Below are 17,070 nucleotides of genomic sequence, written 5' to 3'. Positions count from 1 at the left end.
CAAAGACTGGCTCTGATTATTCCTAGTCCAGGCATAAGACACCAGCCTGTTCCACTCTTCACACATAAGGCACCGTTTACATAGGTAAACTATATGTGAGGCACACGTAGTATAAAATATAGGTCACATGGGCTGTATAATAAATACATGCCTGGATGTAAATGCCGACATTAAAGACAATGGACTTATTATGCCAATGTGCGCAGCTTCACACCTAAATATTTGTATATGGCTCATACAATTTGATATATAATTGTTGGTTCCTAACATCTGGCTCTGGCTCCTACCTTGTTCAGGTACATACGTAAAGATAAGAGATTTGGGCTACTTTTAAAATTGAACTTAGAGTTAAGTACGACACTGAGCTCCTGACTGCAGGCTTGAGAGGCCACCGTGCATTCCTCAAGGGTGCAATGTTACTCCACAACCACTAATATCCGTCAGGTCACCAAGACAGCAACCAACAAATAACCAGCATGGTCTATATGAACGAACATGTTCTGGAATTACATTTGATTAATCTATTGCTCTCCAAGTACTTCCGCAAAGAAGGCTGCATCCAACACAGTTTGTCTGGGTCGATGGGAACGAGACACACAACAAGAAAAAGTAAAATAGGAAACTATTCGACCTGTGGGCCACCAGTTGGACAGCCCTGCTTTGCTCAGCAGTATAAGATAAAATGACTGTCAGTCTGCTCAGTTAGGAATGTGAACTTTGACACTTAAATTGTTAACTTTCAAATACAACATACTCCCACTATCGAATGGCACTTATATATCTGTATCTCCCACTATTTCCATGCTGAACTATTATTATTTATCATTAATCTTTATTTATAGGGCGCCACAAGGTTTCCGCAGTGCCATATAAAATACAGAGTGGCTTTACAGGGTAGAAACATACAGAACAATAAACAAAAAATACCAGGGGCTAGATTTACTAAGCTGCGGGTTTGAAAAAGTGGGGATGTTGCCTATAGCAACCAATCAGATTCTAGCTTTCATTTATTTAGTACCTTCTACAAGATGACAGCTAGAATCTAATTGGTTGCCATAGGCAACATCCCCACTTTTTCAAACCCGCAGCTTAGTAAATCTAGCCCGAGGACTTCAAAGCTCCAAACATAGCTAGCACATTGAAGATGGAGCAGAAGAATAGGTATAGAGACAGGAGGGACAAGGGTCCTGCTCATAGAAGCTTACATCTTAAAGGGAGGGCAAACAGACAGGAGCCACAATGGAGAATCAGAGGGGATCAATCGCAAGAGAAGCGAGAGGCGGGACAGGGGAAGAGAGAGATGAGGAAATCTGGCGTGAAAAGCATGTTAGATGGATAGCTGGTAGGCTTTGAGGAAGAAGTGAGTTTTACGTGCCTGTTTAAAGGTGCACAAATTAGGGGACAGTCGGATGGAGCGAGGGAGCTCGTTCCTGTGGAGGGGGCAGCCTGGGAGAAATCTTGGGTTCTGGAGTGGAATAAGGTGATCAGAGTGGAGGAGAGACGACGGTCATTGGTGGAACGCAGGGATAAGGGTGGGGCACACAATGGATGGAACTAACAACTGCCAACATTCCCAAATGGTTAAAAAGAAAGAAAGACAAATAAGCCCATGCTCTCAATCCATTCAAATCCCCCTTTGCAGAGTGACACTTATTTTGGGTGCCTAAAATCAGGACTTCCAAGAGTCCAGAGATGAGCTGGGGAAGTTATGGCTAAAAATATAGTTAACAATCTGACTATATGAACTTTATTTTATATACTGGAACATTTGACAGCACAGTGTCTCCGCAACAGTTATGCTGAAGTCCAGCATCATTACTTTTAGCTGTTGGGAACCCTGTTCACTACCATAATCACAATCTCCTGAAATAGTCTGTGCTGCTGAGAATATTCAGATGACCTGACTACCTACAGGTTGTTCTATACTGACCCACTTGTCTCACAAGTCTTTTGGTTTCCAACAGTGAATTGAGCGAAAATATAAAGGTGACTTAAAGTCACTGAAACACACCTAGAAAAAAAATGGATCACTCTAATACCAACCACAACTTTAAACACTTTTATGTGTACATTACTAACTTCCTGTTCCATTTCAATGCATTTCACATACATCAACGCAGTTGAAAAATGACATTTACAAACACATATTAAATGCGTACAGAAATGCATTTATTTGCGTTTTAACAGGCATTAATGAAACGCATTTCAAATGCCAGTGGGTACATATATCTGCTCATCCAAAATTTAATACAAGCAAGCCTGTGACAATATAAAAGGGGGGCTGATAAACCAAATAATCAGCCGTCACTACCTTTCATACAAACTTTAATATAACCACTGTATTTATTGAAGGCAATAAAATACATAATAAAGACATAAAACAAAATAAAAACAGTCTTACTCGTGATTGTGAATGTCTATTTGAATTATAATAGGACCCCAGGCATAAGAAGTAAAATTACAGGATGATCAGGATTTACATTTTTAAGATCCTATAACCGAAATGTTGAAAACAATTTCTGTGTACAACGCAGAATTCTCAGAGCTCATCAGTTCTCATGTGACAGGACTGCCTGTTATGTGCAGGAGCTCCAGAGCCTAAATTATAGAGGGACACAAAGTGCATGTGTGACATCAAATTTAGGATGGTGTCACGTTAGCATTTCTGAACACAATCCTCCAGACACATCATACAGAAGCTTGTTTATTGGCTTATAGCAGGCAATTCGGAAGCCACATTAAGATTTACTATGGACCAATATTTGCCAATTAATAAGCAGATGAACTCTGTTTGCATTGACTGGAAAACACAGAGCATTAAGTAACGGTCGTGAAACCAATCTAAGAGCTTATGTATAAAGTGTCATCTAACCCAACTCTCATCTATTCCATTTTTGATATCGGAACAAGGAGATACAGGTTCTCCCACAGAGATCATTGATCTGTACGGTGATGCAACAATGTAGTCCACATGGCCATCTTACAGAGCAGCGACAGGGAAATACAGAACATGTTCTATTTCCTACCATCCCTGGTGTAAAACACTTGTGTGCACTTCACCGACCTCACTCTATAGAGATCAATGATTTCTCCAAGAGAACCCGCCTCTGTTAGGTTCATCTGTCAATAAAGGAAACACAGGAAAGACAGCTTAAAACACAAAATATGCCTGTGTGTAGGATATGTTCTAAAGTTAAACCAGAAAGCAAGCTCTGTCCCTCCTGGGGATCAATGTATACTCCTATTCAGAAGAGAGTCATATTTTAAATGATCACTATCATGATATCTATTCCACAGAGTAAAGGATAGTTACACAGTGAGTGTATCATTTTGTTATATATATTCAATGTTTCATCGGCAGATTTGTTTTTTGGATAATTTTTATGGATGTGTATATTGCTTGTTTTGGAACAAGTGTAGGTCAGCTGATTAATTTTAATGAAAGCAAACACAACATTCTGCGGTGGCAAGAAACACGGTCAGTTTTGCATGCAAAAAAAAGCTCATTCTCAAAATGAATATTAGAGAAATGCACATATCTGAAACATACATTAACAAACTTATAAAATAGTCCATTTACATAATCAAGTGTCCCTTATAATAAGAGGAAGCGCCAATAACTATCTTTAAGATATGTAGTGGAGAGTTATTATAAATATTAAGAATACCGATCACACTGTGTACTATAATTAGGCTTGTAGCCAGACTGCTCAAGCTTTATGTCCATTGGTCCAGGGGATGTCATGTGATTACTGTGCATAACATTCATGCATTGCGATCATGTGACTGCTAGTAGAAATTAGGCTGGATGTCACTACACACAAACTGACATAATCACAAACGCCAGGTGACCAACTAGTCACATGCCCGTGTTGCCCAGGTTATTAGAACAATCATTTACTTATATAGCGTCTGCATATTCCATAGCGCTTTACAATTGGGACACAATGCAAAATGGTATGATTCAATAGAAAATATACCATGGGAAAGGAATAACTTGATTCACTTAGACACTACAGAAAGCAAAAGAGGGGAAGAAGTCAGAGTATGGAGTTTTTAGATTTAATATTTTTAATTAACATTGTTAGTTATCATTAAGCAAAGCCCAGTGACCACTTAAATGACACGTGCACTGCATGCGTTAGGTCAAAATAAAGGCACGCCAACATCAAAAACGTATTTGCTTGGGCCCAGATTCAGAAATAAAATTTGCTTGCTCTCACCCCACTACAGCATAAATATTCATTGTATTTTCTTTAGACAAATAAAAAAGGAAAAATAGGGTTAGTGTTTAAAAAATGCTGTGTGTGGAAGAGCATCACTGTTGTAAAGTTTTGTAAAATACAAAACAAAAAAGTATACATGGGTTCTTTAAAAAGTACAATGGAACACTGAATACAATGCAGACACATTTATGATTTGGGAATGTTTACTTCGTCTTACTTGACTACTAAATTTAAAATGATTGCCATTATTTACACAAACACAAGTAAATGATTAAGGATCTTTTTAAAAGTAACACATCTACACACAAAGCCATATCTTCTTAAAAGCAGGGCATTGCTAGTTAATCTACTTTCTTTTACTGAGGCTTTAAACTACATTTGCCCAGTATGCTATATGGCCCATGCCAACTCTTTAAAACTCTGCTTTGAAAGATAGAGCATCAATCTTGCAGTACTGTTACAGCAATGAGAATAGCTCTGAAGCATTAACTTGCTTTAGAGATTTCTGGATTCACACCTACAGGCATAGTCAGTGATGTCTTAGCAATCATAAGACATGCTTCTGTTTTGATGTTTCTGTTGCTTGGTCTGTATCGGAAGTCATTAGCAATTGTTAAATACATATTGTTGTTGCTGCTTGTAGTACATGGACTAAGAAATGGTTACTTTGCACTTTTTGAGAACTTGACTGTTTAGTAGTCCTTTAAAAGTATAACTGCGCCCAAACTTTAACTTGCTGGACTTTGTGTCAAGATCAACAAGTAAAAATGACATTATAGCTGCTTCAAATGCCAAAGATACTCTCATCCCTGCTACTAAGGTGGGCTGCTTTCTAACACACAGCAGTGTTCCATCTCCTCAGTGAACATCTCATTCTTACGAAAGACAAGCATAGGCAACAATGCTGCCTGGTTGTCACATGATCTTGATAGTGGTTTGTGATTGGTCCAACCATTCATCCACCCTGACCCCCAAGCTATGATAGGAAGAGCCTGGGTAGCCCACTATACACAGCAGCTCTTGGGACTCCGGCTAAGGGAGGAGCATGTTACAAAGTTTTTCAGTAGGTGGCAGTACAGCTGTAAATAATTTAAACACCGCCACCACCCACTAATTTTTTTCAGCATTTGTTTACTCCCAAGAATTAAACTTACTCCACAGATATGTACACAGAGCTTCAGAAAGGCTTTCCCCCTACCTCCGCCACGCTCAGCTATCAAGAGCTTAGTAGGCAGTTGGCTTGTCATACTTCCATAGCGACCACTGAAGTCTAAAGCACATGTAATATCAGATCATATTATATAACCATGAATCTATCAACTAGATACAAACGTAAATGGTGCAAAGCTGATTTATCAAAAAATAAAATAAAAATATGGTAAGAATATCATGTGCTGCCTACTCACAAATATATATTATACGGTTAACCATTGGTGCCCAAATGAGAGCCAGAGACAGACATGTCACATAACAATAAATGTCAATTAATGTACTTAACCAGACAGCAAATTATGAAAATAAAGGGTTGCTGCCTAGAGATTAGACCTGCAACAGCCAATAACAAGCAGAGCCTTTAGTAAATGATTCTATTTCAAAGCACAGAAAGTTTGCAGAAACAATGAACAATACTCCCAGAACTTTCAGTTATGCTACCACAAAACACTTCTTAAAAAAAAATAACATTTGCCCAGAAGCTTTTCTAAAATTGATACAGTAGATGAGTGCATCAAAGGCATATTTTCACCAAACCATGTGTATTCATGAAGATATGTGGTACATTTGTCTACTAAGCGGTGGAAGATGGAAACAAGAATTTTAGAGGAAGTCATTACTAATTATTAATAACTGTCCCAAGTACACCTAGAAAGATGTAGAAAACCACTATCCTAACCACTATCCTAACCACTCTACCCTTATCTGCTCGGCAGAGAACCTGTGATTCCCTCATGAACTGAAAATCAAAACACAATGGGCTTGCTATAAAAATATATTATATGCTTCTGTAATTAATAGCAATGTATAATGGGGGGGATCAGTCCTATAATAATAAGAGTGACAAAGTGGTGCATACTCTTTATTAGGTCAGCACTCAGATGCTTAGGTATAACTGATAACACCCAAAAAATAGAAGGCTAAAGTTTTCACACCCATTATCAATATTTTGGATTTTGCATACACGTTTTCTGATATTTATTGAAAGGAACCACTTCCTGTTAACATATTACTCATTTCACATAACTAGCAGTATAACGGGTGCCCTGGGTGCTTCAGGATGTTTCCCAAATTTATCAATAATATAATTGCAAAAATTGCACTTTTATTTTTTAAAAAATAGATAGGATCATATTATTAGGTTTAAAAAAAAAAAAAAAAAAAAAATAATATGGCGACTCCCAATAGTTTGCCCTTTATTAAGTAAAGCTGCTTAGACAGACTCAGGTCAACAGAATTTTATAAAAAAAATGGGGTGGTCATTCTATAGAACAGCGCTATCATCAGAGGACCCCAACGTTCTGCGAGTCAAATAGAGGGAAATACATATTCCAAATAAAAAAAAAAAAACAATTACAACAAATACCAGAGGTATTTTCATCACAACTCCAAAGGAAAAATGCATCAACCAGCGGATTCTACAACTCCACGATATTCAAGGCAAGTTTTTCTTTTGCCTTGAAAGCCATTGCTGTTTTAAATTTGCCCTGCAAAGTCTCCGACTTGCAGGATCTGCTGGTTGATACACTTACCCCCATGTGTCACTAGAAGGAAATGGTCTATTGCTTTAAAAAAAAAAAAAAAAGGGTGCAATAGTTTGAAGTGACAATTTATGCAACTTTTATGCGCCACGAATTTTAAGGACTTGTATATAAGCGGAGCTGAAGGTGTCTGCAGCCATATTGGAAATGTGCACATATGTGGCTGCCAGATATAGTGTACTCACTTACCTTTAAGCAGAGGCAGAGGTGTTAACTCGATTGGCTTGCCCTGAGACCTGAACTGGGAAGAGCTTTGTGACCTCTTCTGCCGAGCTTTCCGGACGGACTTCCGTGAAAATCCGTCTACTTTATCCACTGATGGAGGAGTGGTTGGTGCTGAGGACATATCCCTACTGATGACGAGATGAAAGAAATAGATTAGTGTCAGAGAAATGTACAAGGTCACAATACCAGAAAGGGGACAGGACTGAATGTGGGTTTGGTACCATTGCTTTCCACCTATTATTGAACTAAAACTCCTATGTTGCCTAGGCGAGCGTGCTGGAAGGTAACTAAACAGCCACACGGAATCTCCTACATTGGCGTACAAGTAAATCTTCACTTATAGGAGCACTGAACCTAAGAAAGAAAGTTTCTTTATATATAAAAAATAAAGGGGTCTATTTACGAAGCCCTAAACCACGTGGAAACTACTTTTTTTTCCCACATTTTTAAGTAAAAGGTTCATTTACTAAAAGCCTAACACCAAATATATCGGAGATATCTCCTGTATTAGGCAAATTACCGCATTAACCGCAGTCCCAATGACAGGCAATAGCACCACGGTCTGAACAATTTTATGAAGTTACCTATAGCCAGCAAGTCATTGAATCCTGTGGGCAGAGCATCCCTAACTGCAACTTACCTGCTCTACCCTCTGGTTACTATCACAAGAGGCCATAACACATACGTGACCTTAGGTTGTGCATAGGCAAAGCCACTTTGCGATAGTAACTGGGATTGAAAGATAAGTAAAGTCATCGCTAGGATAGACTCTTATCGGACGCATTGTCCCAGGATGATTTTATATTATAAATTCATTTTAAAAAAAATATATATATATATATATATATAAATAATCACCTATCATTGTGGCAATTACAAATGATAATTAATGGTTCAAAACTCTGTTAATTAATAAATAGGCCCAACAGTAACATTAAACAAAATTTCAGGAATATAAATGAAAGCTATTTCACATGCCTATTTTTATTGTGGAAATATTTTTCTGTGCACAAACATCTTGTCACCAATGTTATACAAGACACTGTCCTGAAGCCTTAAATGGCCAATAACAAGACAAAACACGGCAGAGAAGACCGTTACATACAATTTCAATCATCACAGACAAAAATAAAGTTAAGCTAATGTTAAAAGGCATCTTCGAGGAATCACAAATATAAACTGTTCCTGTACTTCCCATATTTGAGTAAGCGTTCCCCAGCTTGAAATGTTTTGACTATGTAACTCACATTCGCAATGCAGCTAGGTGAAAGCTAGTTTTGCCATCACCCATTTCAAACTCAGAGGATGCCAGCATTGTCCATTTCTAAAGCTGGGTACACAGTTTTCATCCAATAATCGGCTCAATCAGCCAACATATGACCGCTCGTTCAAAAGTGGGGTTAGTGTGTGCAGTGAGACGATGGTCGAAAGTCTGCCCAAATGGACGATTGTCGCCTCATTTGGTTGGTCGTACCGTTTAATATTTCCGTTCCAATCTCGTTTCCGCTGTGTAGTGTGTATAAACTTCCGATCGATCCACAACAGTGAGTATGAAATTACAGTCATTGCTCACAACAACATGGCTGTAAAAAGTCGCTAAAGGGACGTCCGCTCTTCCCTTTATCGTCCTAAACAAGGCTAGTGTGTATACAGTCCATGGACCAAGCGATCGGACCATCGGTCGCATGTAAAATCGCACGCCATAAAAAGTTGGTCGAAATTTCTGTAGTGTGTACCCAGCTTTACAGACAGGAATTCAAGTGTGCATTTGAAAACTAATCTTCCTCCACTTTCACAGCTTTATGTCAAATACCTTCAATTTTAATATTCTCCTGAAACATTAATTCCCGCAGTGCAAGATTCCATGTCATGGGTGGGATTGGTCAGTGGAACATATATGTGGTCCAAAAACAAACGTGATGACCGACAATGATGCTATCTGTTAAACGCGGTTGTGAAATAACCATGATGACAGGGTCCATCCAGTGACGAGATGGGTAAACTGTCAAATCTTTGCACGTTTTGTAGTATGCCCCAAATGCAGTAGTAATATACAAACAGCCAATAGATTTCTTCTTTTAAGGTCAACTTCATTTTTAAAGGCATATCAGTAACATATTGTAGACTTTTGTCAAAGGGGTGACTAAAATCAAATTAAAAAGTAACATGTAAGAAAATGTACGCAGGTTTCCCACAGTAGCTACAGTTGACGTTACCGCAGCCATACACATTTTGTGGCATTTGTTTTGTCTATTGGAATTTCAAAGCAAATTAATCACAGAAATTACCGTCCCAATTAAATCAACCTTCAGTACAAGGGCCTTTAAACTGTAGTGTTTTCAAACTTTTCATTGTTCGCACCCAATATAATATATTTCAATCCATTGTTCAGGCTCTCCAAGCACAACATACACCCAACACAATAAGCTTTCACCAGAGAGTGAGAATGCAAGTTTAATTCTGCACTTTCATGGGCCTTTCAGGCAGCAAAGGGATTTAAAACACTGGCATGTCCACAAGAAACTGTTTGATTAAAAAAAAATGAGGCTTGGAAGCTTGAAAGGAATCTTAAAAGAAAGTGCCAAATTTGGTAATGCAAAGAATCGAGGTTGTGTAGCAAAAATACATTAGCCGTTATTAAACGTGATCCTGCCGGAGAATTAGAATGTGATTCATCTGATTAAAAGAAGCAGCAGATGGTCTGGTCTGTATGTATAGGTAGCATTTTGCAGATTTTCGATAAAGCACATAAAAGATCTCAGTTAACATTCATTTTGACTTTATATTGAATATCTTGAACAGGCCACATTGCACAAATGACAATGCTGATATTAGCAAGGTCTCCCAATATGTGCTCGTGTGTAGCCTGTGTGTCCTAGAATAATGTGAAAATCTGGTCGGCACATGAGGGCTCTCACAGTTTGTGCAGACGTATGCCAACCGGACATACGATTTGGCTGCTCTGCCCGAGGGCAGAATGGCCAAATCTTTGCAATCTGTGTGGCTAAACTTAAAACTGATCGCAGTGCGGAAGGATCAGCCCATGCATGGCCAGCAATATATACATTTACAAACATGTCCAAATGTCCTTAGACAGTATATGACTAGTTGAGGATTGTCTGACTTGAAGAAGTTTAGCAACAGCTGATATTTCATAAGCTTTCGAGGACACTACTACAAAGGATTTAAAAAACTGCTATGTCAAGTTGTTGCTTCAACTCTGCACATAAACAAAACACTTGCAGATTTGCTTCAGTCACACTTTCCTTAAAATTATTTATATGGGGAAAAAAGCAGCAACAAATTAAATCGAGTTTGCATAACCACAAAAATATAGTAGTATATCTGTCCTTATACCCACTGGTGTCAGACTGCATACATTTTATTACCATATTTAATGCTAGTACAACACATCGGAGACAGGGATGACATGGTTTCTAATGTCACCATACTCACTTAAGTTTGGAAGAACTGATTTTGCTATTTTTCAGACATGGTCTGCTCTATTTTTTTGCGCCCAACGCCAGTCAAACACATTGAGGTCAATGAAATGTTCTCCGCGGACCTCCAATTACAAGCGCTTGTTAACCACGTCTTATATGTGGTGTCACTGGTTTTGAAAATGGTACCCAGCCAAAAGGACATCTGGCTTGAATGGTTATGTGGGTACCCGCCCTTAAGAGCACATCAACCTTTAGATTCATTTATTGGCTTCTGCATGTCCTACAGCAACTATCGCATTATTTTTCCATTTACGTTATTTATTTATTTTTTCAAGCTACCTTCTATGTTTATTTTTTTGGTAGAAGAAACAATATAATAATATTGTTGTAATAAGTTGCTTACTGTTGCTGTCCTAAATCAAAACACAGCTCTGCTCTCAAGCATTTCATACATCAAAATTCAACCAATAGCAAGAAAAATAAACAACTCTGTCTGATTATATACCAACATGACCAAAAAGCGCAAAAGGAAAAAAAAGGAAATAGCAATGTATTTAATAGAATTTAAAAGGGTACGACTACAAAGTAATATGAATGTGTGAAAAAGTTTTAATGTGACCAGAATAAACTGCCTACAGAAAAACTACTCTTACATGTTAAAATAAAAAAAAAAAAAAAAATTGCCACCTGGTATCCCTCCTTTAAATGTGCATGTGTCAAGCAGTTTTGAAAACTAACATCACAAGTGCAGCCTGAGCAACAGCCTAATAGTAACGTAGTGAGTGTTCTTTACACACATTCCTGAGAACGCACAGCTATACAACACTGCCCTGCCCTCTGTTTTTTACTTCCTGGTAGAATGTCTCAGGAATTATTTAAATTAGTTGTCGGCGTGTTCCATAGATCCTGTGACACTAATCTTATGTGGTCTTTCAATGTGCCAAATTCTGGCAGCTTTCCTGCTGTTTGACATGGTGACAGTACGTTTCTGCGAGCATGGTAATATAAGGTATTGTCACACTCTTTACCTTTTTACATGTCTGCATGAAGTTATAACAGAAGAAACCATATGGCTGTAAAACATGTATTTAAGGTCTATTCAAATATATTTTAACATGAAGCAGACAGAGCCACTTTAAATAGCCAACAAATAGATACAGAAACATATCATTTAAGGCCAGGTTCTGCATTAAAAAAAAAACATAGTATGTAAGGGAAAGTCATTTGACCACTTAGACTGTTCTGTGCACAATTTCACTTACAATGATTCACGCAATGGTTATTGAATGGCTTTAAGGCTTCCTACCAAAAGTGTAAATTGTCAAGGGTTTTGTAATTTACTAATCACTGTGCAAAAGTTGCTTATGTACCAATATGTAGCAATCCAAGCTATAACTAAAAGTTTTGATCTTTGAAGTGCAGGTTAGACCTATAATGATAAATACTGTTAAAATGTGATTTAATAAAATACTATATTGAGGTTGTCAGGGAAGATGGGCTCCCGAACAGCCCGTAACAGCTGTGTTTATACACACACACACACACACTTCTTTCACACCTGTCATGAGCATTACCTATAGTAATACAGAATGCAAATACAGTGTCGCAAATACATTAAATACACAATGTTGTTTGCAAGGCAAATTTTTACCAAATCACTTGGCACCTTTACCCTACTAATGCGGGACAGAATCTTCTCCTTTATACATAGACTCTGTGAATAAACTGTGGTCATGTGTTTCTATGCAGCTACAATATTAGCAGAGGTATTAAAAAAAAAAAAAAAAAACAACCGTCAACTCTGGAAGGTTTAAGAAAAAAAGAAAAAAAAAAAAAGAAAAAGGAATGTAGTACGTTTGTCAGCTCATTTATAAATATTCTTCATGCTATCTACACAACATTTAAAAAGGCATTGTGTACATTATACTATTAAAGCTTATCTTACACATAGAATGCGGGTCTAGAACATATTTCTATCAGTGTGTGGTATTTACAAGAAAATTCAAGCAATTTAGGTATGAGAGTATCAGGAAAGAATGACTGAAAAGGAGTGGTGGGGACAACTTATACATTCTATTGGTACATTCTATTTCACAAAGTCGACTCATTTTGGCATCTTTAATTCCTGCAGTAAGAAGTTGATAAGGGTACACCTACACCACAAGGCAATTTAACATGTGTACCATATATATCACTCCACAGGAGAGCAGCACAGTAGCTACAATTGCAGTCTCATAGCGCTTGGGTCATGGGTTCGACACCGGCCAGAGCCCTATCTGCGTTTTCCACTGGGTACTCTGGTGTCCTTCCACAGTGTCAAAACATACTGGTAGGATAATTGAATTCCGACAAAATGGACGTGGGGGGAGGGGGTTGTGATAGGGAAGTTAGACTGTAAGCACCAATGTCCCATAGATTGCAAGCTTGCGAGCAAGGCCTTCTCACCTCTTTGTTTTATCCAGTTTATTTATTAGTTTACTTTGTTTGTCCCCAATTGTAAAGCGCTACAGAATATGTTGGCGCTATATAAATAAATGATGATGATTGAATTCGTACAAAATGGACGTGTGTGTGTGGGGGGGGGGGGGGGGTGATAGGGAAGTTAGACTGTAGACTGTATGGGCAGCACGGTGCCATAGTAGTTAGCACTTCTGCCTCACAGCACTGGGGTCATGAGTTGAATTCCCGACCATGGCCTTATCTGTGTGAAGTTTGTATGTTCTCCCAGTGTTTGCGTGGGTTTCCTCCGGGTGCTCCGGTTTTCTCCCACACTCCAAAAACATACTAGTAGGTTAATTGGCTGCTATCAAAAATTTACCCTAATATCTGTGTGTGTGTGTGTGTGTGTGTGTGTGTGTGTGTGTGTGTGTTGGGGAATTTAGACTGTAAGCTCCAATGGGGCAGGGACTGATGTGAGCGAGTTCTCTGTACAGTGCTGCAAAATCCGTGGTGCTATGTAAACAAATGGTGATGATGATGATGATGATGATGTAAGCACCAATGGGACAGGAACAGATGTAAATTACTTCACATTCTCTGTACAGTGCTGCATAATGTTATTATCACTATATTAATAAACAATAATAATAAATCACCAAAGAACTGTTATAGGCCATGGCAAAAACAGTGCAGGAACCTCTGATCATCATTCGGATGGATAGAAGAGAGTTACTCAAGCTTTCAGTTCAAAATAAAAAAAACAAAAAAAAAACCTGCTCACTAGGTATATCTATCCTGAAACACTGGCACAATCCCCCATTGCAACACAGCAAAGTGAAACTGCATATAATATGTGTCTGGCACATCGCATCAAACTGCAGGATCATTATATGCCTATGTCATAGAGGAATGTGCATGGACTTCCTCAGAATAGATTTAGTAACACTTTCTATCACCTGCATTATCAATTATTTAGGTTTCTTTAAGTCATCGCTAGCATATCAATTCATTAACCAATTCCTGTCTGGGATGGATATAAGTAACAAAAGTGGCAGAATAACTAAAGTTTTAACCAAAGACAACACCCAAAAAATCATTTTATGTGTAAACGTGAGTAAGCTGTCAATCAATTCCATTTACACATGATAAGCAATCCGAAAGCAACGAACATGATTTTCCTGTAATGTCAGTTTGCACTGCTTGTCAGAAGTCTATGCAAGGTATGCCGCAAGACTTGCCAACCTGTTCAAGCCATACACCTAGAACTACTTTGGGGAACAAGTGCAGGGCGTGAGTGAAAAGTTGTGACTATGCCGAACTTCATGCAATAACCATGACCAAAAACAAACTTTGCAACTGAACAGAGATATCAACGACTCCTAAAAATCAGTATGCTGCCGTGTTATAAATGTCATTGTTTACAGGCGCAGTAGAGTAAAAAATTTTTAACATGCTTAAAAGTAATATTGTAAATGAGTCACTGAGTGTACCATGGGTGGCATGGTGGATAGGATATAGTAACAATGTGGTCTCTAATATATGCAATGGAACAATATTTTAGCACAGATTAAATGCACATAAAATAGTCAATAAAATAATAAGTGCAATTTAAAAGTGTGTTTGTAAAAAAGGGATATAGATTTTATATATATACACATATATATATATATATATATATATATATATATATATATATATAAGAGAGAGAGAGAGAGAGAGAGAGAGAGAGAGAGAGAGATCGATATCTCTCTCATATATATATATATATATATATATATATATATATATATATATATATATATAGACAGAGATAGATATAAATATCTATATCTCTCCATATATATATAAGAGAGAGATATCTCTCTCTCTCTCTATATATATATATATATATATAGATAGAGAGAGAGAGAGAGAGAGAGAGAGAGAGAGAGAGAGTTTTATATATATATATATATATATATATATATATATATATATATATATATATATATATATATATATATACACACACACACAGATAGGTGAGAGGGCACGGCTGAAGAAGGGGGAGGGCAGTATCTATGCCCACCCCATATACACACACACAGGGTGATGTTGGAGGGGAGGGGAGGAAAGGAATCTGCCTGGATTACCTTGGATCTCTTAATAGGGATTAGAGATTGTGTTGGGGTTTCCTAGAAACCAGTGCTGGCAGAGAGGGGTCTTCCCTTCCCTCTTGCTGGCTTTGCTCACAGTTTAGGCCTCAGTCCACAGCGATTTCCCCCCAGCAGCAGCAGCTTCTTCTTCTTCTTCCTGCGAGCCCGGGATAATCCTCCGTCCACAATCACCTCGTCAGTCCCTGACAGAAGGGAGTCACATTCCCCAGGTGGGTCTGGGCTGTCCCCGGGGGGGCTGAGGAGAGCTGGCTGGGGGGGTGCTGTGTGCGCTCAGGAGTGTGCCCCCCTCTTGTCAATCTCCTCTCTATTGTCAATATCACTGGGCTGAGTCCATGGCACACAGAACACAAACACAACCTAACCTGCCTGGCTCCTAGCTCCGCCCACTTCTGTGCTGACGGACGGGCAGGTTCAAAAAGGAAGAGGCGCCGCGATTGGCTGCGGCGGTCGTCAGCCTCCACAGCGGCAGAGAGGCGAGGGCCCGAGCCCTAGCAGGGTAGTGTGAGCGCGCACAGCGCTGGTGAAGGGACGCGGGGATTGGTCGCTGCGGGGAAGTGCCCGTATGAAAGAGAGGGGGGAAGGGCGGGAAATATTTGGGAAGTGCTGCTACTATGATGGAATGGGGGTGTACTCACTGCAGGGAGCGCAGTTCCTGGGCTAGGCGGCCATATGTATCCGCAGAGGGGGAAAGTTCCCACCCATGGCTCTCCAGCTGATGTGGAACTACAAGTCCCAGCATTCCATGGCAAAAAAACAAAACAAAAACTAGAGTGCCACAGGTCTTTATTCCCTTTTTGAATACTCTGTATAGAGAAACTATATGGGCTTACTACATTTATTATAGCTCCCACCGTGTATAGTGTGGGGGTTTGTATTGTATTTAAATATATCTACTTGAGGGTAAGTGTTCTTGGTTCAGACTTTTGCAGTGTTGGGAGGCAGGTATATGTGTGTTAATGTTTTGTGCATAAAAAAAGCAGGTCTGTAGGAATCTAGGTGATTAGTGATCCAACAAAATGGGGGGAGTTTGTGACAGGGAAGCTAGACTGTAAGCACCTTTGTCCCATAGATTGTAAGCTTGCGAGCAGGGCCTTCTCACCTCTTTACCCGTTTTACCCAGTTTGTTTATTAGTTTACTATGTTTGTCCCCAAATGTAAAGCGCTACGGAATATGTTGGCGCTATATTGATGATGATATAGTACACTTACTAACATTTGCAACCCTCCCACTTTCCCAACATGTCAAGATTATAATATGCCTCCCAATTTTGCCCTGGTCGAAATAGATTCAAAGTGTGAGCATGGCTACAAGATATACACAAAAAGGGTGTGTGATCATGCCATCTGTGACGGGTATGTGCCTAGTTGGAGCCATAACTTAAAATTTTAGTTCCTGGAGCGAGAAAGGGAAATGCTGCCCCCATAGCCCTCAATTTTAACCAATTGAACCAAAAAAAAAATCATAAACTGCACCCCCCCCCCCCCTTCAGCATTGGGCCCTGGGCGGTCGCCCCTATTACACAGCCCTAGTTACGGCCGTGTGTCTAGTGGCTCTGAAGTCGCAAGGCCCATAACCCCATATCCCTGAATTGCCATGCACCAGTGGCAGCTCCAAATGTTGAGGAGCACTCCTGGGTAGTGGAGTAATTTAAATTGCCTTTAAAAAGTGGCTGCTGAAAATGGGGTTGTGTGGTCAGAATAATAAGAAGCCACAAGGTCTGTGTTTGTGGCTTTCTTTTGTCCGCACAATCACAACCTCATAGGCTGTGAACACAGCAAAGGCTTCTGCTATAGCACAGAATGCCGAAGCGATGGGAAAAACTGTTTT

The 17,070-nt window shown here is 39.1% G+C and overlaps 1 protein-coding gene across 2 annotated transcripts in view; it reads right to left on the bottom strand.

Moving 5' to 3' along the window:
* The window catches only part of PPP2R5E (protein phosphatase 2 regulatory subunit B'epsilon), a 73,526-nt gene extending 57,870 nt beyond the window's left edge, over positions 1-15,656 (bottom strand). Inside the window, exons 1-2 of one of the 2 annotated variants that reach the window (XM_075192459.1) lie at positions 15,219-15,656; positions 7,169-7,332 (exon numbers count right to left, since the gene is read on the bottom strand). In XM_075192459.1, coding sequence (XP_075048560.1) covers positions 7,169-7,325 — 157 coding nt within the window. In that variant the 5' untranslated portion in view covers positions 7,326-7,332; positions 15,219-15,656. The remainder of the gene's footprint in view (positions 1-7,168; positions 7,333-15,218) is intronic. The other variant, XM_075192458.1, reaches the window with a different exon arrangement.
* Between the last annotated feature and the right edge of the window lie 1,414 nt (positions 15,657-17,070).

This window comes from Mixophyes fleayi, chromosome 12 (assembly GCF_038048845.1).
Source record: "Mixophyes fleayi isolate aMixFle1 chromosome 12, aMixFle1.hap1, whole genome shotgun sequence".
Classification (NCBI taxonomy): Eukaryota; Metazoa; Chordata; class Amphibia; order Anura; family Limnodynastidae; genus Mixophyes; species Mixophyes fleayi.
Note: the sequence above shows the minus strand (reverse complement) of the source record. Positions and strands in the feature narration are given on the sequence as shown.